Genomic DNA, 25,228 nt, shown 5'->3' on the forward strand with positions numbered 1-25,228 from the left:
GCTTTTATGTCAGATGTACGAGGGTCATTTGGAGTGTAATTTAAAATATTTTGACTCTTATATAAATTAAACTGTTGCAGTCAAATGGAAATGTTTTGATTTTTGTTTTTACTATTTATTTGTTTATCGCTAGTTATATCGTCATCGCAATATTGATCACTAATATAGCACATCGCAAGTTTTCCTTATACCGTGCAGCCCTAGTCTGTAGATTTTGTTTTTGTTTCTCAATAGACATTCTTTGATGTAAATCAGTAAATCTGCACCCACTCACTCATTTAAACTAATGTGTTCTCTGTTTCCAGGATGGTGGTTTGTGAGCACAGCAGAGGAGCAAGGTTGGGTCCCAGCCACGTATCTGGAGTCCCAGAGTGGAACTAGAGATGACTCGGATCTGACCACTTCCAGGACTGGAGAAGGTCTGTGCATAAACATTATTTTATTCACAAAACAAACACATCTGTCAAAGGGGCTGATGTGTAAGAAACATTTGTGTAAAGCTGGGTGTGGTCCTTCAGACTAGACTGCCTCACCAACACATGTCCAGCTAAACATTAGAAGCCTGCCATGGCAGCACTGCATTAAAATAGCAGAAACCGCCTAATGGGCTTTTAATGTTTTGGAACCACAAATGTCTTTCTTCCTGCTCAGAAGTCTTGTTTTGTTGTAATCTACTAGGTTGGTCCAAGACAGAGAATTTCATCATGGTGTCAAAACTCAAAACCCTAGATTTTCTCTCAGGTCAAAGCAATCTAGGAGAGATAAAAACAGTTCCAGCATATCAGCACAAGGGATCATAAGCTAAGAAAGGACATCTCCTCTGAAAATGCAAATTCTAGCTGCAAGCTTGCAGACTGTGCTCGGTCTGTAAAAATATCTGCTAAATGTAATTTAGTTTTACTTCTTGCCGGTGTCCCAAAGAAGTACGCAATTCTGAATGAGGTAAAGTTTTGTTACTGTTTGCAAAGAAATGTAGAAAAAGGTATTTTACAAAAAGTGTAATTTTTTTAACTCAATTCATTCCCCCTGTTGGGAAGTACTACAGTGGTATGTTGTTTTTTTCCACTTTGGTATATACATTCCTGTAGTAACAGTAGTGCTTGGTTCCCATCGTAAGCAACTTGTTTCTGGTAGGTCTGCAACAGAAAGTGCTGCAAAATGTTAGGGCATAATTTTTAGTACCATCCAAAGAAAAGGTTAAAGGTTCTCACAAGACGGGAGAAAAGAAATAAGCTTCTTTTGCTATAATTCTTTAGAAACTAAGGGAGGAGTTTCGTAAAGATTTGAGGTAGAGACTCTACACTTCAGTAGTGGCAGGCACAAAGAAGCGCTTCCATCTGACATTTGTCAAAAGGGTAAAAACAATGTTCTCTTTTTCTATTGACCGATCATCATCGGTCAATATGTAGCTAGAAGTTACTTTCTGTTTAAGTTAGCTAAGGATCAGTTTTTGAACTCCAGTGTTGGACATGTTAGTGTAATCAACCTAAGTGTGTGACATTAGAACATGCTGTCATCAACCAAAAAAAGCAATGCCAAATGTAAAACTATTTTTATTTTTCCATCTAAAATAATAAACTCTGGCCATTCATGTTTAATAATTAATTCAGTGTTTAGGACTTTAAAGTCACACATCATCCCCATCAACACCCTTTTGACATTCTTGGGTTGAAAGCATCTTGGCCACTTTATCACTCCCTGTAGCAAAACTCCTACCCTTCTCTCTTCATTATGCTGAACATTTTTACCACAATTAAATTGGCTGAGTATTATTTATAAAAAACTCTGTAGAATACACCTCCAAATAGAGCTGTGACGGTGACGGATTTTTCATCACCGCGGTGATGAACCACCAGGGGGCGCGGTGTCGCGGTTAACCGCACCCCCCCCCCCCCCCCCCTCCAAAAAAAAAAAAAAAGAAAATCCCCCGGCGGCCGCATCAGTAATAAATACAATTACAACGTAGTATTCTTTATTATAAAATAACAGTAACAACTAACTACTACCTAACTAATGAACTAACTATATATAAAACCCATATAGGTGTTGTGGATTGACTGTGACTGTGTGGGTCAGCGCTGCATGTAGGAGGAAGGTGCGCACACGTATGTTGGGGGTGCGTGTTGATCCCTCTGCAGCGGACCGTTCTCTAGCTGCACGCGAGCCTTCACCTGTGCTCTTTGGTACACACATCTTCTCAGAATATTAAATATTGCCCAGTAATAAACAGACTGCAGACACTTTGTCACTTTTCCGGTAGCCATGAAGAACACGGGACAGGAGGCTCCGCCTTTGTTTATACAGACACGTAACGTTACGCTGCAAAAAATAGTTCCCAAACAAAACATGTAGTGATATTCATGGAAATCTAACAGTGCGCATTCATGTTTGGAGTGAAGGTGAACCCTAATAACCCCCCCCCCCCTCCCTACACACACAAAATCCTCCGGCGGGCGGCCGTGTCGCGCGCCCTTAAGAACGCACGCAGCTTGAAACGGAAATTAATACAATGTAAATTAACAATTAGAACGCAGTAAATTTGTCATATTTCCTCGCGAGACGAAAACTTCTGTTGTAGAATGAGTTTGTGTGCTTCTGAAAGCGCGCTCCTGTGTGTAAAGGGAGCCGCGTGGCACGTGCAGCGCGGAAGCACTGAGAGCGCGCGCCTATGAGAGAGAGCTGTGGGAGAGAAGGAGAAAACAGTGAAAAAAAGAAGGAAAGTCTGAACACAGGACTAGTGGAAAAAGTCAATTATCAGGAAAGATGAATGTGTTTAATGTGTTTATTATAGCTCCATTCACGCGCCATATGCAAAACTTAACAAAAAAAAACGTGCGGTGATGCGGTTATCGTCACAGCCCTACCTCCAAATAACATTTCTTAATATGTTTTTTATTTTATTATTTATCGGGGGGTCAATGGGAGAAAACTGCTGCTTAGCGAAGAGTAAATCATAAGGGGAAAGAAATTAAAGGTAACATGAGCAACACAAAAAAGATAGAGGGTGGATATTTTGCAAAGGGGATCGATGAGGAGATGAGATGGGGAAGAAGTCAAGAAGCTTAATGGCAGAGAAGAAATGAGATTACCACAGCTGAAAGATAGATGGAAGACAAGTGTCGACACCATCCGCCCTTTCCCTCATTTATGTGTTCACTCTCAATGTGGCCTCAGAGATGACAAATCACTCATGCCTTTATTATATTGACTTCTCAATTGGTCAGGATAAATGTTTGGAGTTCAGGGTACATTAACTGCTTCAAGAGCACACCTCCATACACATTCAACTACATGAGAGAGATACTTGTCAGTTTGTGGTTTTAGCTTTACCAAATGGAGAAAACACACAAATATTAGCTGGATGGATAGTTGTTTTAACCCTTGTGCTATCTTAGGCACTTTACCATTGGGAGTTGGGTCATCTAGACCCACTAAACAGAGCACTGCACCTTTTTTCTTCAATGATTTGCGATCTTCACTGGTGTCCATGGACTACATGAAATCTTTCCACCTTTATCCACTTTTGTCATGGTAGGGAGAACACATCGATGTAAGGGTGGGGTCATTTAAGACAGCACAAGGGTTAATAGTTAAGCAGCAAGATACTGCCTGAAAATGTGCTTGCATGAAAGTGTTTGTTTCAGTAGAAGCATCACTAGTTTTAGAGTGTCTCTAAGTAAAACTATATTTCAGAAGTGTCTTTTGCATCAGCGGGACCTCCACATTTAAAAGAACGCAATCAAACTATTGTGTGAATAATGCAACTGTTTTTAATCATTTGTAATGTCTGTGGAATTAGCTGAAAGAACAACTAGTCAGCTCACATACCCTACAGGTCGGAGTTCACTAAAGTTTTGGAGTGATAAACATGTTTTTCCCACCATATATTACTTTGACTTTATATAGTATTCGTCGTAAAGATGGAATACAATTTTTAAACATCATTTTTGCTTATGTCAGGGTATGACAAATATAAGGGATGGGCCAATACTGATAACTGATATTTCCCCTGCAACTGTGCCCGATAGCCGATATTTGCCTACAGCCACCTGTATGGTCTGAAGTGTCTACAGCAGTGGTCCCCAAATCCAGGCCTCGAGGACCGGTGTCCTCTTTACATTTCTTTTCTGTTTCTTTATTAGAATTGCATAACTTCTCTTTTTCTGGACAATCACATTGTACTTGATCTTTTTAACGTACAGCAAACGATCTTATAGAAAAGTTAACAAGTATTACTTTAAAATTTTCATATAAATATGTCTGTATGCATTATAAGCTTCCCAATCTTTTAGGAAACAAGTATACATTTCAAAAATAGTGTTTCTGAAAACAGAAAAATATCTGTAGATTTTTTAATATTGCACCGATATAAACTCAAATTATGCAAATATCGGCCAATACCAATACATGCACTAAGAAATATATAGTGAAATTTGGTCATTCTGTGGATAGTCTGCATTCATGTCATGTGTAAGCTTGCCTGGATGGCAAGACAGAACTGTTTGTTGAATGACTAAAAGGTCATAATCTGGAATGCAAAGAAAAAAAAACTTCTATATTGAAGCAAAGGCAGAGAATTCTAGAAATTATTGTAATTATTTCTCTTGATCAGCTATTTCACCACTTTTCTGAATCACTTTGTTTACGTTAAGCCTTTTAATTTAGTGCTATATATTAATGATCTAAAGAGTTTTTGTGTTGTAATTGACTGTGGCTGCCTGTAAAAATTATACGCACTATTGTATAGACTGATCAAGTCCAACTTTGTGTGGTTGCCAACGCAACTGTTTTAGTAAGGGTGGTAACACAAGTCAAGCCAAGGTTGAGGTATTTACTAACTTTGGAAAGTTCTGTTGCATGTTCAGGAGGAATAATTTGTATTTGTAAACAGTGTTTTTATTCTTAATGCTGTCAGACTGAAGCTTTTGTTTCATTTTTCATATAACGAAACCACAAGGACGTGGAAAATATCTTTTCCAGTGTACTTAATGGTCTCACATGCTAAACTAATTAACCTTATTACCAGTTATTAACTACATATTTGGTTTGTTTATGATTGTTTAAAGGATTTTGTTTTCTAGTACTAATGCCAACTTTTCCCTGCTTGTCATGGCTTCTTACTTTAACTCCTTATTTATTTGATTTTTCTCTTTTGGTTGCTCGTCATCAGTTACTAAGAGACGCAAGGCCCATCTGAAAAGGCTGGACCGTCGCTGGACCCTCGGTGGTATGGTAAACCGCCAGCAGAGCAGAGGTGAATAAATACTATAACATTACACAATCTACACACTTCTAAGAACCAGTTACATTTATTAAGAATAACTTGTGCATGCATACATGCATACATACATATACATATATATGTATATATACACACCCACACACACACACCCACACAGGACCATAAATATTTGGACAGAGACACATTCTTTCTAATTTTGTTTCTGTACATTACCACAGTGGATTTTGAATAAAACAACTCAGGGATGCAGGGATTGTGTTTAAAAAATGTTTTAGTTTTTCACATTTTTATGCAATCTTTTTGTTGAACCCATGGAAGAAAAGCTGAAAGTCTGCACTTCAATGGCATCTGAAGTGGCTAAAACACTTTCGGACAAACGTCAAGCAGAATCTTTGACGCATGTTAAGTAAAAAAGAAGCAAATTAATTTGAACCAGGAATTGCGTTTGGTGTGAACGGACAATTGATTTACTGATATAATTGATGCACAAGCAAGATGCGTACGAGGAGTGGGGGTGAACCACAGTACATGCATGTGCCAAACCATGGCTAGTGATTCGTTGCGCCCTATTAATAGATGATGACGCATTATAAAATGTTGACAGTGCACACAAAAAAAAAAATTGGCTGAGCTTTATTATTTGACGGCCTCCTTCATAACTTGTGGATTCATGGTAAACAACTTAGTTTACATATTCACTAACCAGTCAACAACAACTTGCAGAGGATACTGCCAAGTGCTGCTTGCTGGGTGGCCTTGAGTCAACCTGCAGTTCTTTTTCCATCAGTTATTCATGGGTTCTCACGAAACAACAGTATAATTGCACTCCATTAAGACTAACTGCTTCTGCACTGTGAAAGCAGTAACTCTAAGAAACCCCTCCTCAATAGAATTGCTGCCTACTGAGTTTTCAAAATACCAATAAGGATTTTACTTTTACTTCTTTTCTTCTAAAGAAAAAAAAATCATTAGTTATAACATCTGGAAATGCGTGATACTATGATCATTGGCCAGTCTGAAATAGTGGGTGTGTTTAACCATCTACAAAATATATTCTATTCTTTAGTCTCCCTCCAGAGACTAAAGTCCCCCCCCCTACTTTTCCAACATAAAGCTGGCTCTTTGCTTACTCATAACACAATAACACCCAAATGCAATCTGTTGTCCTCTTAAAAAAAGGCCATTACTATACAAATAGGACAATCTGGCTTTATTGGAACAATCTGGACTAAATTGAATTATTAGTGTGTTTAAGCATTTTGTTTTTTTACATTTTTCCCTTTTTGCTTTAAGAAAACTGAACTCATAAACAAAATGAATTAAAATAAACCTAAGGAAGCTTTGGGAGTTGATGGACGCTTTAGAATGTCCAAATCCCATCACCTGATTTAAAGGGCATTTTTTGCCACATAAAGATGATCAGCTGACTGTTCATTTTAAATGGTTTTAATATTTAAAAAAAAACATCATGGATGTGATGCGCATTTGTTTCAGGGTGTAACTGAATGGTGAGAGCACTCCCAAGCAAAAATGTGAAATCCCTTCTATCCCATTCAGTAAAAATGTAATCATGTTGACCAATCAATACATTTTCATGTATTTACTGACATGAATTCAAGGCAGATTTTGTGGGACGAAAAACGGAGAAGTACCAGTGAAAAATTTTACAAGCTGAGATATTTGAGACATTTTGCATACTTGGATTGAACAGTGAGATGGTGTGAGAAGAGCAGTGTCAAGTAGGTGTGTAGATATGACACACAGAGACTTTATGTGGGAGACGGTGTGTCAGCTTTGTGGTGTGGACAAGACAGGTGTTCCCCAGAGCAGGAGGGCTGATCACATTCCTGTCCCCATTGTCAGAATCTGACAAGAACTCCAACAAAGGCAGAGGAAAATGCAAACGCTGCCTTCAACTGGATGAAATCATGAAGGACACAGCTTGGAAGTGTCGGGTCTGATGTGGCCGTGTGTGTGCAGCTGGACAGTAACTACTTTTTGGAATGGAACAAATCATTGTGTGGGATCCTACTGTGAATGTTAATAGTTGTAAAACAAAAAATAAAAAAAAGAGATTTCATTTAAGTCATTTTGAAACTTTTTAGAAATAGAAGTACAGAAACACCTGAGACATTGACTGCATTTTTAAATAAAAGGTTGCATTTAACTTTACTGTTTGCAAACTTTCTACATTTTTCATTTAGTTACGTTTTTGTAATTTATTTTAACAGTACATTTTTTGGGGTCTGTTTTTAGGTCTAGTGTGTTAACACAGAAGAGCATAGTGACCAAGTAACATAAATGAGGTTGTGCTGTGATATTAACAGCTTTTGATATGAAAATATTAAGGTAAACTAAATAAAAGAAGGGGAAAAAAAACAGCCAACAATGATCTGGTCTGCAAAGAGTTAACATTGTCAACCAGACGCCTTCTTAGTGGATACAGATATCAAAGGATGGCTTCACTAAATTGAAGAAACAGTTCCAAGCAACAGTGTCAGATCTGCAGGTCTGTTCCCAATCCAGGAACACCTCCCACAGCAGCAAGGTTGAGCCAAATGAGCTGATGGAAAGTGTAAAAGTGGGACAACGGCCCGATCAGCAGACTGGTTTGAATCACACAGACCTCTGCTTGTTTAGAGCCTTTGGAAGAGTCGCTCAGAGAAACTGTCGCCACAAGAAAATGAGTTTGATCTTAAATTCCACCACTTTCTTTTTGTTAGATAGCTGTAAAACACAGACTCTGTAGGCTTATTAACTGTTACTAAAGGCTGAAAACATCTACGCTGTTGAGATCACTTTTCTGTCTTACTTGGCCTCTACCAGTTTATGAAGGATTTCTACTACTAAAACCTTTTTAATGAATTCCACTTTTTCAACTGGATTGGCTTATTTGAAACTTGTATGCTATGGCCTTTGGTTTTTATTTGTTTTAACAATTGTTTGGATAACCTTGGCAAATGAAGCAGTCAGCATTCATTGTAGTACAATGAAATACATTAAACTTTTTCAATGTTTTTATTTGATTCAGCATTTTTAGCATTGTTAAGTATCATATAGTAGCATTTACAACTTTTTTATAACAAATTTGGCCTTTGGTAGATGATTTAACACTTATAGAAGGTTTTATTCATTTTCAGCAGTTTGAGAACCGTAGAATATGTAATAAAAGTATGTCCTGCAACAAATGTCTCTAATTATATTTATGAGATGACATAATGTCATTCTTTTCCTCTAGCTTGTGTAAAAGTTTTACTTGAAATAACTTTTACACTACTTTAAAATGCTAAAAATTAACAAATTTTACCATTTGTAAAAATTGTAAAATGGCATTATCCTGATTCTTATGCAAGTCATCACTGTGCTTTAGTCATCTGCATGTACTCAGCCCAGTTTCTGCAGACTTTAAGAACCCACATCCCACTTTTCTCCACATATAACGGACCTCTGCTGCTGTGCAGTGACAGATTGGAAAGTTTCTTACTATAAAATGTCACCTTTTGAAGTTTTTCCTTAAACAAAAGAGTTCAGGTTGACATCATTCCTGCCCTTTACATTTCCTCTAACAATCTTATTTCTGCAGGCATTCTAAAGTAACATTCTCTCCTATTTGCCTCATGCTTCAAATACATTTGACCTGGTCTGATCCATTTCTAGTCATTTGTCACCAAGGCATACACATTTAGTGCTATTTGCAGATCATCTCACTTTTAGTGTGACCAATTTTAGTTTTTTCTTACCTTCTTCAGCCTCAAATCTTTGAGAGTTCTTCTGGACCTCATAAAGGCATTCAATAATTTTTTTCCCCTACTAGCACGGCTAACAGAGCGTGAGAGAGGATGGTTGGTCAGAAATGCATCCAATTGCATTGGTCCAAAAATCCTCTAGAGGACTCTGATTAAGGCAGACTGCTGGAGGAGTATTCTCTCCAGAAAAACCACCTCTGGGTCATGGTTTAAATTATTTGAACCAGTTCCAAAGATGTTCTAGAAAAGCTACTCTGGTATATCTAGACATTATGTCTATTTTATTTTAGCTTTAAAATAAAAGCTGGTAGCTGGTAAAGCTTAGAATCAGTCATTCATCTGAGAGCCTCTTTGCTACAAATTGTTTTTGCCAAATTAAATATGAATAAAAAATAAAAGTCTCCGCTTTAGCTGTTAGCGTGTTAGCGACAGAGTATGTGGGTTCAATGACAAAGCTTGCCTACAGTGATGTACACAAACTATAGTGTCATCTGCATGAAGCTTTTAGCAGAACTTTAAAAACATTGTAAGTGATGAACTGTAAATTACACGTCTAGGTTTGTGCCCTGTGGGATGCTTGCGTGTTTTTTTACATAAAAAATATGGGTGGCAGTTTAGCTCAGGCGGTAGAGCAGGTCGTCTAATAACCGAAGGGTTGGAGGATCGATCCCTGCTCTCCCCAGCCAGCTTTCGCCCCCCCGAGTGCGGCTAGTCTGCAGCTCACCGCTCCCCCTAGGGGATGGGTTAAAGTGCAGAGAACAATTTCCCCATTGTGGGATAAATAAAAGTAAATAAGAGTTTAAAAAAAAACGCCCCTTTCACCCTTCCGCGGGTGGTTTCTCACCCAAGCTCAGGTCCTCTACCAGAGGCCTAGGAGCTTGAGGGTCCTGCGCAGTATCTTAAGGCCCGTTCACACCGGGACGAATTTCGCCGGCGATTTTCGCCGACGTTTAACGCATCGTGACTAAACAAAGGGCACCAATGAGAGTGTGCACACCGACGCGAAAAAACGCCACGCGTCAAAGCGTCAAAAAAAAAAAAACGCCTCGGGTTCGTTTTTTTTTTTCGACGCGTCGCGTCGAAATCTATGCGACCAATGAGAATGGCGCTTTTGCACACGTGTCTGGACTTTAAGAAGCATAAAGTTGCGCAGCGCCACCTTGTGTACAGGAGTATTTCTGTTTACATTAAGCGCCATCCAATGTCAGGGAAGGAAATTGCATGTTGTAGCCACTCCTCCAGCTTGGGGGTTACTGCCCCTAGTGCTCCAATTACCACAGGCACCACTGTCACCTTCACTTTCCAGGCTTTCTCCGGTTCATCATCGTGGTGATCAAAAATCCCACACCGTCACAGCTCTACTGCCACATTCACCACAACGGCTTTCCTCTGTTCTTTGTCCACCACTACAATGTCTGGTTGGTTCGCCATTACCATTCTATCAGTATGGATCTGGAAGTCCCACAGGATCTTAGCCCTTTCATTCTCTACCACCTTAGGGGGTGTTTCCCATTTTGACCTTGGGGTTTCCAGTCCATATTCTACACACATGTTCCTGTATATTATTCCAGCCACTTGATTGTGGCGCTCCATGTATGCTTTCCCTACCAGCATATTACACCCTGCAGTTATGTGCTGGATTGTTTCAGGCGCCTCTTTGCACAGCCTACACCTTGGGTCTTGTCTGGTCTGATAGATCTGAGCCTCTATCGCTCTGGTGCTCAGGGCTTGTTCCCGAGCTGCCAGGATGAGTGCTTCAGTGCTGTCCTGTAGCCCTTTCTAGCCATTGGTAGGACTTATTGATATCAGCCACTTTATTTATGGTACGGTGGTACATCCCATGCAGGGGTTTGTCCTCCCATGAAGATCTGTCCTCCAGCACTGTTTCCTCTGCTCTCCATTGCCTGAGACATTCACTGAGCACACTGTCAGTTGGGGCCTTGAGCTGTACTCATGCATCTTGGATGTTTCATCCTGGATAGTGGCTTCCACGCTCACTAGCCCTCGGCTTCCTTCCTAGCTAGCATACAGTCTCAGGGTGCTGGATTTGGGATGGAACCCTCCATGCATGGTGAGGAGGTTTCGTGTTTTAACATCCGTGGTCTGTATCTCTTCCTTTGGCCATCTTATTATTCCTGCAGGGTATCTGATAACTAGCAGTGCGTAGCTGTTTATTGCCCGAGTCTTGTTCTTGCCATTGAGCTGGCTTCTCAGGACTTGCAGCTTTCCTTGTTGCCTGCTCCAGGTTGCCATTTGCCTGCATAATTCCAAGGTACTTGTAACTGTCCTCAATGTCTGCCATTGTTCCTTCTGGGAGTGAGACCCCTCCTGTGTGGACTACCTTGTCTCTCTTTGTCACCATCCGGTTGCATTTATCGAGCCCGAATGACATCCCAATGTCAGTACTGTAGATCCTGGTGGTGTGGATCAGTGAGTCAATGTCACGCTCGCTCTTAGCATATAGCTTAATTTCATCCATGTAGAGGAAGTGACGGATGTTGGCCCCATTTCTAAGTCGGTTTCCATAGCCACTCTTGTTGATTATTTGACTGAGGGGGGTCAGACCTATGCAGAACAGCAGTGGGGATAAAGCATCACCTTGGTGTATACCACATTTGATGGACACTTGTGCGAGTGGCTTGCCATTGGCTTCAAGGGTGGTTTTCCACAGCTTCATCGAATTTCCTATGAAGTCTCTTAGAGTCCTGTTGATGTTATACAGCTCCAAGCATTCAGTTATCCATGTGTGAGTCATAGGCTTTCTTGTAATCAATCCAGGCTGTGCACAGGTTGGTGTGTCGTGACCTGCAGTCTTGAGCGACTGTTCTGTCAACCAGGAGTTGGTGTTTGGTTCCTCCAATGCCCATCTGTGTGTTGCTCATGTATTAATCCATGTGCCTATTTATCTTTGTCACCTAAATTCACATCAAACAGAGATTGCTAGTAGTACCACTGATTAACTGAAGCAATTCAGGTCAAGGGACTTGTAAAGGGGAAAGGAGCAAACACCGCTAAGCATCTGCCACACCAGGTTTAATTCTTGTTCTGGAACTAGAACCAACAACCATCAAACTTTTTGTATTTAACTAAGCAAGTTCAGGTTAATCTTGAAACTAAAAGTAGAATTTTACTTTGTGTGTATCTTTCTGTTGAGTTGCCAAAATATCATTTTTACCCTTTTTAATTCCCATAATATCTCAATATTTTTAAGTTTACTTTCATTACTTTGTCTCTTTCTTTTTTCCCCTTTCAGAGGAGAAGTATATGACCATGCAGCCTTATAGCAGTCAAGGAAAAGATGAGGTCAGCTTTGAAAAAGGAGTCATCGTGGAGGTCATACAGAAGAACCTGGAGGGGTGGTGGTACATCAGGTGAGTTGCTGAGTTTTTAATCAACAAACCAAACCATTCCAGCTAAGTGATTGTAATCAGTGAGTGGCAGTAAGGAAGCACTTTCCTGCAGATCTTATCAGAAAGAAACTGTTAACATATATAGGTGTCTTGTTTGGATTCTGGGTTGTTAATCCTGCTTTTGTGTGTTTTCCAGATTCGTTTACATCTATGCATTTCAATGGGGGGGGGGGGGGGGGGTACGTGCATGGCTGATTACTATCACACTGTGGGGTGGTTGCAATGTAATGTTGCACATTATCTCAGCACATACATGCTGAGATTGTTTGTGTGAGACTACAATAGTCTGTGAGGCTGCTGAACTCATTGATGTGTCTTGTCACTTGTGTGCATTTTGTCAGACAGTGAAAAAATTCCTGATGATGATGGGGACTTCACCGTTGGTTGGACGGAATGAAACAAAAAAAAATGTAAAATGATCTTAAAAAACGTGTCATCTCTGTGTTTCTCTGTTAACACTAAATTGTCTGGGATTGCCTGTTTTATTATGCAAAACTGAAATGACAGTGAAGGTTTCTGTTTATTTGCAGGAACTAACTTCATGTTTAAACTCAAATGTTATGTGAGGGTAATTTCAATGCAGCACTGGAATTTGAATTAGGTTCAATTAACTTGCCTAAAACTAAAACTGTGAGAAAACTAAACACTCAGGATTCAGCTTAAGGACTGATGAGACAAGGACTCACATTAAAACTAAAGAAGAAATTCACAGAAGGGAAAAAATGCGGCTGGGTAGCTTGGTTGGTAAGGTGAGAGGCATCCAGGGTTCGACTCCTGGAGAGGAATTAACAATGGTACTGGGTTATATAATCCCGTGTGGGCTGGGCACATTAGTGCATGACAAATAAATCAAATCAAATCAAAACCATATCAATAGTGAGTAATTAACATCATTCAGTGAGGGCCCTTGGGCAAGACCCTTAATGCTACTGCCTCCTGAGCGCGGTTTGGCTGCAGCTCAAGGCTCCCCCAGGGGATGGGTCAAATGCGGAGAAGAATTTCCCTATTGTGGGATAAATAAAGTATCAATTATTATTATTATTAAATCATTATTATTAAAACTGTCAGGAAAGGTAATTAAAAACTGACTAGAGTGTCAACTAAAATACAGAGAGGTGTGAAAATAAATTCTTGGGGGAAAAAATCCCTTCTATTGCCTTTTTGGAAGTTTTTTCCTCTGACCCTTTAGCACCTTGTTTTTAAATCCACAGGCACCAAGGAAAAGAAGGCTGGGCCCCGGCTTCATATCTGAAGAAAGTTAAAGAAGATTTCTCCCGTAAGAAAACTTTAACGGGCCCTGTGGAGATCATTGGAAACATCATGGAGATAAGCAACCTGCTGCAGAAAAAGTCAGTCAGTGAGAAAGACATCCAGACAGATAGCGATGGGGGTGCCACACCAGAGCGCCACATTTGCAAGAGCGAGATCAGCCTACCCATGCCCTTCAGTGCCGAAATAAACGCAGAGACAGGCCGGAGGCTAAGTGCGGGACGCGACACCAACAGTCCCTGTCCTGGAATAATAGCAGCAGCGAGTGCTGCCCTGAATGAAAGTAAAAGCAGAGGTGAACCAGGCTCCCCGGCTGTTGCAAGAGTAGCACCGCACCGCGTGGAAATCGGTGAGCGCTCAAGTTCATTTAACCTTCAACTGAAGTGAGTAAAGGAGTAACGTATTCAGGGTTTGATGCTCAGTTGAAGCTGAGGCTTCAGGCAGAATCTAATACTGCTGTGAAATTAATTAACATAAATTTTATCAGCCTAACGGTGTTGAGAAATGCTGCTTGTTGTATTTTGCAAAGAAGAAAAGAAAGAAAAAATAGAAATAATTTACAATGGGTATGTTGACTAAACAACTGTTTTCCTGGTTTAGGGTCACCAAACTTAAGGCAAAAACCTCCTCCAAGAAGAGATACCAACTTGGTAAGAGCCTACAGGAGGCAGGATGCTAATATATTTTCAAAACATTTACCAACAATTTAGGCTCAATATTCCTGAAATTGGTGTAAAAAAAATAGTTTAGAAAAAAATCTGTTATTGTTAACAGTTGCATGGAAACATCCAAATGTGCTGAAATGATTAATATGATGAATATTATTTGTACTTACAAATTTATGATTATCTGCATGTAAAAAGGACATATATACATGCATGTATGCTTTGTTCTTATATATTTATCACTGATTTTTTTATGATTGAATCTTTCAATTCAGGGTTTTCAGCTACCCAAGCCGCCAGAACCCCCTGCTGTTGAAGCAGAGTATTACACCATAGCAGATTTCCAGTCGTCCATCTCTGATGGCATCAGTTTCCGTGGAGGACAAAAGGCTGATGTAAGAGTACAGCTCTGTGTTCATGCAGGGATGAGTCAGACCTGATTGAATATGTATGTCCATTCTCACATTGACAGGAAGCTGAGGGTCGATACAACCTGTAGTCTAGAAATTCATGTTGAAATGTTAGACTTAATTTAATCATGTAGCACTTTGATTTTTGTACTATTAATTTTGCTCAGACATTCTTAAAAAGGATGGAGGTCACAGCTATGCAAGAAATAAAAGCAAAAAAAAAAGGTAAATGTGTGATTTTAATATAGACAGGCAGCAGTACATGAATAGACATCTGACCACTCAATTTAAACTGGCTAAAAATAAGAGTATTTCAGTACAAAAGAGAAATAAAGATTTCAGAGACCAGATCTGTTTACCGCAGTGATCTGATCAGCTTTACATTACAAGTTACAGTTTTACATTACAAGAATCTGAGGTTTGAGAAAAAAAAAATTGGCCTTACTGAAATGTATATTTCATATAGGGCTGCACAATATGAAGAAAACCTGTGATGTGCAAAATTAATTATCAATATTGCAATGTATGATTTGCGATACAGGAAACAGCAAAAGTAAAACAACTAATAAATCTTTTCCATTTCACTGCAACATTTTAATTTAAATAAAAGTGAACAGAAATTACAATCCAAGTGACCCAAGTAGGAGGCAGGCATCTAACATTAAAGATTTCCATTCAATTGGTCAACAACGTTAAGTAGTCCATCCAATTGGTCAAAAACTAGCAGAGCTAGCGGTGATCACCAAAATGCTTTCCTTTTTTATGCACAATATGAAAATCTATCTTTTCAAAACTTTGAATGTTTGTTTTTGTAGGCGAAAAGCTGACTGAAACTGCTAATTGTGTTACAAAACAAAACAAAAAAACTTGAGTCTTTTTAGAACCATTTTGGAAAAAAAAAACTTTTTTTTATCCATTATGTTTAGTTAAATTTGTAAGTAAAATTAACATTTTTTTTAAACATCAAGACATGGTTGTTAAAGGGGAATCTGCTCAATGTATCATTTACCATCCAACATCCATCTCTGTTTATAAAAATGTAGATTTAAACATCTCATATCTTTGTTTTATAGGTTATAGAGAAGAACCCTGGTGGTTGGTGGTATGTACAGATTGGAGAGATGGAAGGCTGGGCTCCTTGTTCATACATCGACAAACGCAAGAAGCCCAATCTCAGCCGTCGGACCAGCACACTTACCCGACCCAAAGTCCCACCCCCAGATCCACCTATTAAAAAACAGGAGCCTGACGAAGCTCCTCTTCCTCCCAATACTGTCTCCAACGCCAAAGACCTAGCCAGCAAGCCTGTCTATGAGGAACCTGAATATGATGTGCCAGCAGTCGGATGTGAAGGCGAGTTGGACGCAGACTTCCAGAAGAAAGAGCGTTCCCAAGAAACAAAAGCGAGCCATGTTATTGGAGATAAATACCATCACTCCCTACCGTCAAGCAAAGCCTCGCTCCCGGTCTGCAAAGCTTCCCCCGTTTTCTCTCACAGGAGAACTTCCTTTAGGTCAGTGGAAGATGTTGCTAAGGGAGAGTGCATTTATGAGAATGATGGCTTTAAGCAAAGCAGCAGCAGAACTAAAGTTAAAGGTTCCAGTGAGCCCAACTCTCCGAGAAGCTATCATTCTTCCACAGTCCCACGAAAACCTTCAGGGTCTTCTACTTTAGCTGGTAGACCCATAAAAACAATGACACCAGAGATGAATCAGAAAAGTCAGACCCTGGGCAGACAAGTCAATATCAGCCTCAGATCCCAAGACAGCAGTCCTCCCTCCTCATCGGATGAACTGGGTAGAGACCCCAAGAAAAGTCCAGTCTTTAGCAGAGATGTGGAGCAGAGAATTGGTCAGAGCCCCTCTACCAGGCCCAAGCCTTCTGTCAGACCAAAACCCCTCCTGACCAAGTCAGAGCCCCAAAGCCCTGAAAGGATGGATATTGCCTCTTTAAGGCGGCAGTTGAGGCCTTCCAGTCAGTATCGTCGGAGCCTTAAACCTTCTCGTGGGGATGACTCTGAAACTGCTTCCGTGGTTTCTTCAACAGACTCCATGACTTCTCGAAGTACCTCTGATCTGTCCTCAGTTTATTCCAAAGGGAGTTGTGGGGATTCAGATGTGGAAGGTCCCACCCTCTACCGTTCTTTAGATGTCTATAAAAAGGTTCAAGACTCTGAAATTAGCTTTCCTGCTGGGGTGGAGGTTGAAGTTCTGGAGAAACAGGAAAGTGGTTGGTGGTACATCCGCTGGGGGTCAGAGGAGGGCTGGGCTCCTTCATACTACCTGGAACCTGTGAGGCCTGTGGGTGACTCTGGTGTATTAGACTCAGATGAACATGGGAAGATTGGTGGCAAGTCCAACAGCCTGGAGAAGAATGAGCAGCATGTTCAGGCCTTGAACAATATCAACATTCAGAGTTTGACTCAGCAGAATCAATGTTCGAGGAGAAACTCTCCACCAATTCCCTCTAAACCTCCCGGAGGCTTCTCTAAACCATCAGCCATCATTAATGGAGGTGTACGGATGAGGAATGGGGTTCGCCAGGTTGCGGTTAGACCTCAGTCTGTATTTGTGACTACCACACAGCCTGCAAAAGACACGCATTACATGACAGGGTCTTTGAGGAGAAACGAATCCCTTGGTAGGAGTGATTATTATGGCTCTGGTTCTGCCACACTTGGCGTACGTCGAAATGCCTCCTTCAGCACCGTGCGGCCTCATGTCGTTGTTGAAAGTCAGACAAGACCCTCAGAACGTTCAACTCTGGGGTCTTCGGGAAGCAACTTCAGCACAAACAATGTCCAAGATGCCCTAAGCAGAGTCAACCAACGAAATGGCATCCCTGTGTCCACAGTTAGGCCCAAGCCCATTGAGAGGAGCCAGCTGATCCACAATAACCTTGGCAAGGATGTGTATGTCTCCATTGCTGACTACCGCGGTGATGAGGAGACAATGGGCTTCACTGAGGGCACCTGTCTGGAGGTTCTTGAGAGAAATCCTAATGGGTGGTGGTACTGCCAGGTGCAGGATAGCCTGCATCCACGCAAGGGCTGGGTTCCTTCTAACTATCTAGAGCGCAAGAAATAGAACCAACCCCACAGAACCTTTTCCCCATCTTTCCCAAATCCCACACCCATGATGCCTGTTTGACATCGCTCCCCAAGAATGTCGAACCCCTCTAAAGCAATATGTTATTGAACTTGTACATTCATGTTAGACTAAGTTCTAAACTGATTAAAAAAAACAACACTTTTGGTGATGGTTTACTAAATTGAATACAAAAGTGTAAACATTTTAAATATGTTGCCTAGGAAATAGAGAGGGGGATTTGGTCACCAGAGACATTTTTTGAGAAGTGTCTGAGGTGGCAGCGATAACCTCTTAAAGAAGTTTGCATCTCATAACACAGAAGTGGAGCTGGGTAATGGCTTCTTCTGCCGACAGCGATTTTGACGGCTGATAAGTGCCTTTTGGATTTGATCACCTGAACAGAGGTTTGAATAGAGGATGGCAAAACTGAGTCAACCAAATCTTTTAAGAGTGCCATAGTCCTTTGAACACCACCACGTTTTACTGGAACCAATCGATGAGTCCACTTTGGATTCCGACTGTTCTGAAGACTAAAGTGACACTTTAGGGTCAACGGCAGATTTCTCTGTTTAAAGATACAATTTTTCCATGTTCTTGTTTTAGTGTGTTGTGTTGAGTTGAGTTTTCGTTAGAGAATAATTTCTGCTTTCTTGTGACATCAATTTTCAAGCAGCAGTGAGTTAAAAAAAGTTTAATTCCTTCCTATAATTTTTATTATTGCTATGAGGGAGAGGACGTATTACAAACAGGCAAACTTAAAAAAAAAGTTTGAAATGATCATAACTCAGGCATGCAGCTTGAAACTAAAAGCCTTTCATGACCTAAAAACTACTGAAGTTTACAAAGAGTTTGTGTTTTAATTTTATCATCATATTTCTTTTTAGTGGAAAGCTTCTGCTGAGATGAAATATTGGAAAAAAGGTTTGAAAATGTCAGAAAATGAAGTCTTACAATGAACAGCATCTTGACCACATTCTTCCAGAAATTTGAATAAACCAAAGAAAATTACAGTGCAAGTAACGAAAAAAAGCAAGATAAATGTTTCAGTCCAACTTCCGTTATGTGGGATTAATTTTTTCCATTAAGGTAAAAATTCAATGATTTTTCAATTCCTGAAATGATTGATGTTCAAACACACTGAAATCTATTTCCTAAAAAACTCTCATGATGATTCTGCTGGACAGCATTGATCGAATAACCTGCAAGAGCAAAGCTCTTCAGCTGTGATAAAACCATGTATGTCTTTTGTTTGCTTCTTTGTTGGTCTGTGATCACACAATGGCAATAATGAAGAAAGAAGTGGTTCAAATTTGTGATTTAGTGCACTTTAAAACCCACATTTTGGTGCATTAATGCAAAGATGCAGTAACAAATTAGCTTTTTATTTATTAAAGAGTTGTTTATAATTATTAATCAATCTTGCAAATCTAAATAATAGTAAATACGGTAACATTTGAAAGTCTGATAAGTTTTTCTTAGGAAGACTTGGCATCCTCTTGTGGACAAAGACAGGTACTACAGTAGGTTTATATATCAACTCAGCAGTGAGTCTCATGAAAAGAAAAAAAAACATCAAGTCTTGGTGCAGATTAAAGAAATTTGGTAGCTAATTTATGTTTTCATCTTAGTATAATTTCTATGTTTTTTCTTGCAATTTTACCAAATCACTTCCTTCGTCGTTATTGTTCTTTACATAATGCCGGATTTAAGCATATTTATTATGAAAAGTTTGCTTCTTAAAACTTTTAAACATGAAATTCATTTTTTAAAATGAAGCTGAAAATGGTACAACCCAAGCTTGCTGCCACGACGAAGGCATTATGTAAATGTGCTGAGTCACTCTTGTATGCTATACAACCGATAAAGAATTATTTGTGTAGTTGTGTTACTTTTTTACTAGGCTTTGATTTACGTTGCCATGTTCTTTGTTGTTGCTTGTTTGTTTTGATCAAATTTTGAAATGTAACCTTGAGGACATGTGCAATAGACAAAAGCAAAGAAAGCAGATTTACTGATAAGAAAAGTGGGACTGTTGTTGCTCTTTGTGTACAGCAGCAGTAATTCATAAAAACGTCACGACATATCCATATGCGTTTGTCTCGTAGAGGGAGGGGGGGCTTGGCAGCCTCGTTTTGAGGTGTCACGTTTGTGCCTGAATAGAAATGGAAAGGCTTCTGGTTTTGGTCTGTATTGACATTTGCCTCGCTGTCGACAGTCACTCGCTTTGGCTGCGTTGGCATTTCGAGACACCATGACATCAACAGCGAAGTTCAGAAAGCAACCTGTGAAACGAGTTCTTCAGGCTGTTTTGTTTCAATCCATCAGGTTGAAGAGTCGCATACAGGCCAGGGCTGCTTCAAGTTCAACTAGAAAAAGTTTAATGCCATTATTGTGATGCATTTAAAAAGGTCTAAAATGTTGCTTTTGGCCCCATATCTTTGTTTTGCTTTTAGAATTGTATTCCTTATCTGTTGGATGTCCATTCATGTTCATTTGCATAGAATCACCAGGAAGATTCTCTGTAGTTTTAAAGACAAGGATTGGGAAGGTGTCAGGATTGGTGCAAACTTTCACATTTTGCCTATAAAATCAAAGCTAAGGGTCTGAAAAGTCCTGCAATGATTTTATGTTCGTCACGGTTTCCAATAACCTGATCAAAATTCAGACTTAGTCAAGCCAAAGGGGTGATTGACCAACATCAAAAACTAGATTTCACATGATTTACAGATCAACAGGGCCCAAAGCCCAAAAGTAGATACAGTTACAGGTGTGTTTGACGGACGTTTTAGAGCAGAATTGCTTAGAGCCTCTTAAGCATGAACAGCAGCAAACCGCATCTCATCTATAGCAACCGCAGTTTTAAAGGGATTCATGTTCAGTTTTTGATTGATCCAAACATAACATGATCGTTAGGGAGGGTTCCTATTAACTTTTTGCTAAAGCTGAGTTATAGGCAGTCGAAATAAAGGAAAAAAAGGGACATGCGGGTGTCATGAACGAGGGAAGACAGGCTGGCATGGAGGGGACACTAAGGAGAGAGCTTTGTTCTAATTGGAGGAAGTCTAAATGTCTTCCAAAAGAAAATCCACCAACTTCTTTTCAGTAAAGAGTTTACAAAGTCGGAAGATTTAAAAAAATAAATAAAAATTTCAAACAACTGAAGTTGAAGATGCTGTTGGTGGTGTAGGTGGTGCAGTTTCCTCATTGATATGGAAAACAAATGTTCAACCACACAAAACAACCAAAAACTGCACCAAACTACAACTAGACATCCTAGTTTGATCCAAAACTGGTAAAAATAAAACATGTGTTTGTCTGAATCACATGTATAAAAGCGATTTCCTGCAGTTGAAAACTCAAGTTTACTCTAATTCTTTCCCTGATGATTCCAGGAGAGCAGCTGATGAATAAGAGCAGATCAGCGTTTTCAGTTCATCATTAAAACTGAGTGCCAAAGCATGTGGGCAACAATATTAAGTCAATCTGCAGTTTTGTGTGAAAAACCAAATCGGATTGTTTCTTTTTCTTCTTCAGATCCTCTGAATGTTGAAGGGATTATCTTTATTTTGAAAGAAATGTGTTCTTTTTTTCTGCCTTACTTTTTGGGTGTTTATCCAAAAGACAGATGAATGTTTCGGAGCTGGAAAGGAACGTTTGATGGTTTTACAGCAGGTTTTTAGGGTTTGGGTAATTTATAGTATTTGTGATGAGAAATTTGATGAAAGAACAGGTCTAGATGCTGGCTTTTATAAAATGATGAATGTTAGAGTGGGGTTGACGTGAGGAGGGAGAGTAAAGCTATGAAAAGGTTTGATTCTTTAACACAGAAGGTTTGAGCTCCACCATCGATGACTGAAGCCGTTTCTCCAGTCCAAACATTGCATTTATGGACTTTTTTCATTATCTTCATGGAGTACACTTTGCCAAAAGACAACACAAGGAGGCAGAAGTCCTCCAGACCTCTGAATTGTGACAGGAAACGAGCTTGTTACCAGCAGATCAACCACAGCAGCAAATAGGAACACCCACAGACCTTCAGGCGGACCAAATGAGGTGCTAATCCTTCAACCTTCTGTGCCGTGAGAAGGCTTCTTCATCCTCAGTGATGACTCATATGCAATGTCACCAACGCACCATCGAACCTCTCTCAGAGTCTGGACTTCTCATTCTGCACGCGTGCATTCCCTCTGAGAACAGGGCGGTTTGATGCCATTTCATCTGACCAGTCCTGCTCCCTCTTTTGTATCTTGTACGTGTTTACATTGTATCTCGCAGTGCCCAGAGGACAGATGGTATTAAATGTTATCTCTGCTGTTTCATCCTGACTCCGCCTTCATTTCTGACACATTTGTCTTTTTGTGGTCTCACTATGGCAGTGCTTCTCAAATAGTGGGGCGCGCCCCCAGGGGGGGGCACGAAGCGATGCCAGGGGGGGCGCGCGGTGGTGGCGGTTTTAGGCACAGGTTTGTCCGGTGCGCAAATTTAACGTGGGGGCAGCGGTGACAGCGGCTCAGTGCTTGGAAAATAATCTGGTCCACTATTCGGTTCCTATTGTCTGTTCTGTCTGTCCGCGGCTGCGCGAGTGAGAACGAAAGGGGAGGGGTGGTGTGGGCCCTGTCTGCCAGGGGAATCGGGGCACGCGGACCACTGCTACCGCTGCCTGTTGCCCAAGATCACCGCTGCCCTTAGATTCCTAAGCTCATGCTAACAATGTCATTCTTTATGAACTATTGTAGACATTTTGATGACGTGTCTTTATTTTCCATCCATGTTTTCTTTGTCTGCCTGTGGTTTAGTTGGTGTCAGACAGACATAAAGACAGCAGGTAATGCAGGAAAACAGCTGCACTTTTATGAGATCAGAAATAAACAATCCGTCATTTAGAAAAAAAAAATCAGCACGTTTTTACCTATTTCTTCAGACTAAAAACGTTAAATATATTGGTGCTGCTGTGTTAATGTTTCAGATCAATTTAGATTTAATATTATTTATTGATTGAATTATTTTTTTCAGCATCAAATGGTTCAGTTGGTCAAAATGTTTCTAGTTTAAATAAGGAATGACAGATTTTTTTTATTTCAGGTACTTTCAGCTTCTTTTCTGTTTTAGACTAGAACAGGGTTTCTGTGGCTAAATAAAGTTAATATTTGTTGAAAGTGGATTTATTTTGCTTTTTTCTTTTGTTAGTGTTAAAAGATACAATTTTAGGTATACAAATTTTATAGATACTGACCTGATGTATTGTCACCGCGCGAGTGTGTCTGTGTGTGTGTGTGTGGGGGGGGGTTATGGGGGGGGGGGGGGGGGTCAGGGGGGGGCGCGAAACATTTTCTTTTCCTAGGGGGGGCCTGGCAAAAAATAATTGAGAAGCACTGCACTATGGCGACGTGTGTGTTTGTGTTGGTCAGAAACATCCAACTTCTTTATGGATAAACATCAAATAAAGAGGAAGGGGCTCTCAATGCTTCAAATCTAACAAAGAAAACAAAACATTTGATTCCATTTCAAATCCACTGCTCTAACCTGCCTTCTATTTTAGTCTAGTGTGTCACAATTACCAAATTTATGTTGGAAGTCTAAATTAAATTCTAAAAAAACAACTAAAACCTAAAAAACGGTGGCCCTGAAGTGCAAATCACACTAACAAATCAATCAACGCGAAAATACGCGATATATATATATATATATATATATATATATATATATATATATATATATATGTGTGTGTATATCATGATAACTAATTACAAACAATATTACATCTTAAAAATCAAAACAAAATTCCCCAAAAATGAATCAAAAAAATTTGAAACATTTCAGAAAACAAAAATTTATTTCCACTAATCAAATTAATTTTTGTATAAAAAAGAAAAGAAAACAAGGTAGGTACAACATTTTAAAAACATTCAGACACTCAATTCTAGCACTTCAGCTTTTCAGGTGTTCATGCTGTGCAGCTGATCTGATTTTACCAAAATGAATTGTTTTAGAAGATCTAGATTACATGACTACACAAAGATGGAGTGTTGTCGTTTTCTCCATTTATGACTCTACACACCTTAAACCCAGAAAAATTATGTTTAATGAGAAACTTATCTTCTCTTGAGTTTTAAAACAACTGTTGTTAAGCTTTAGAAAACAGTAGGCTGCTTTCTAAAATGTTTGTATTCATATTCATTACTTAACTATAAACAAAGATTTGCTTGGTTTAAATATTTTGAAAAATTCAAATTGAATCCTGTTCACTTAAATCAACGTAGCTATCTTGATAAACTACACGAAGTCGGCGCATTTCCAGCAGGTGGCAGTATGATTCCATTCTTTTTTTTTTCCAATTCTTTGCTCACCTGTGTTCTTGCAGTCATTTCTTCATGAATAAAAGTTCCCATTTCAGACTCTTCTGCTAACAAGAATTAAGAGTCTCATTTGTTATTGATCTGAAAATCCATTTTCTTGCGCAAAACTCATAACTCTGAATATAAACATTAAAATATAAAGATCTGCAGCTGTTCTGAGAGAACCTCAAACTTTTCTAAAATATATTCATCTTTAAATATTTTGCTTTAAACCTTTGCCTTCACGTACAGACGTATGACAGCCATGTCTGAATATAATCAGAGATTTTACCAAGACATAATGAAGATATTCCACTTTTTCATGGTAATTTCCAGAAAATCCTTTAAGCCAAGACAAAAGTTAGCAGATCGAGTGGGACTTCAAGTCTGTATCTCTGATGTTTTCATTCAAGATTTGATACATCCATCATCTTTTCCTGCTTAAAAACATGCCTTTTTCCCCTCTTCTTTGGTTTCTATTTAAACTCCGTCAACACAAAATTTGACTATTGTTAAAACCCATCCTGCCAGCAATCTACTATCAGTCATGTTTGATTTTCTTATTTGATTCAAGTTTTGTCAAACTGATCAAATCTTTTGCATCAACATGAACTTGGAACCAGCACACAAAGACACAGGACTGCCCAATACTATGGTTGAGGAACAAGCATCAATCCTCTCAGCACATAAATTGATTTTGAGCAATTAAAAATTCTTATTCAGAAAATTAACAGATCTGTCATTTTGACAGTAGAAACTCAAGTTGAAAACAACAGAATACTTTCCAACACAACATTAAAATAAACCCCAAAATACTGTCACCTTTTAAGGTTACTAGCAATTTGTTCTCTTACATTTTGTACACTGTGCTACACACATAATAAAACATTTGAGTGATGAGCATTATGTTAAGAAGAAAGCATGTCTGATTATGGTAAAAATGCTATTGTTCACATGGGCATATTGATCAATAATCCTAGATATTTGATTAGGAACCAACTGGCAGAAAACAGGAACTAAATTATAAACAACAATCCACTGCCACAGCAGTCAATACAGAAT

The 25,228-nt window shown here is 39.4% G+C and overlaps 1 protein-coding gene and 1 long non-coding RNA gene across 8 annotated transcripts in view; one reads left to right on the forward strand and one right to left on the reverse strand.

Moving 5' to 3' along the window:
- sh3pxd2aa (SH3 and PX domains 2Aa) overlaps positions 1–22,150 on the forward strand; it is a 94,093-nt gene extending 71,943 nt beyond the window's left edge. For 3 of the 5 annotated variants that reach the window (XM_020712136.3, XM_004065662.5, XM_023954995.2), the window contains 7 exons: positions 306–419; positions 5,171–5,254; positions 12,242–12,359; positions 13,610–14,016; positions 14,268–14,317; positions 14,608–14,727; positions 15,816–22,150. In XM_020712136.3, the coding sequence (XP_020567795.1) occupies positions 306–419; positions 5,171–5,254; positions 12,242–12,359; positions 13,610–14,016; positions 14,268–14,317; positions 14,608–14,727; positions 15,816–17,828 (2,906 nt within the window). In that variant the 3' untranslated portion in view covers positions 17,829–22,150. The remainder of the gene's footprint in view (positions 1–305; positions 420–5,170; positions 5,255–12,241; positions 12,360–13,609; positions 14,017–14,267; positions 14,318–14,607; positions 14,728–15,815) is intronic. The other 2 variants (XM_020712191.3, XM_078954283.1) reach the window with 1 other exon arrangement.
- LOC144994903 (uncharacterized) overlaps positions 1–25,228 on the reverse strand; it is a 67,824-nt gene that overhangs the window by 42,051 nt on the left and 545 nt on the right. The window lies entirely within an intron of this gene.

This window comes from Oryzias latipes, chromosome 1, assembly GCF_053564925.1.
Source record: "Oryzias latipes strain Hd-rR chromosome 1, Olatipes_Hd-rR_3.1".
Lineage (NCBI taxonomy): Eukaryota > Metazoa > Chordata > Actinopteri > Beloniformes > Adrianichthyidae > Oryzias > Oryzias latipes.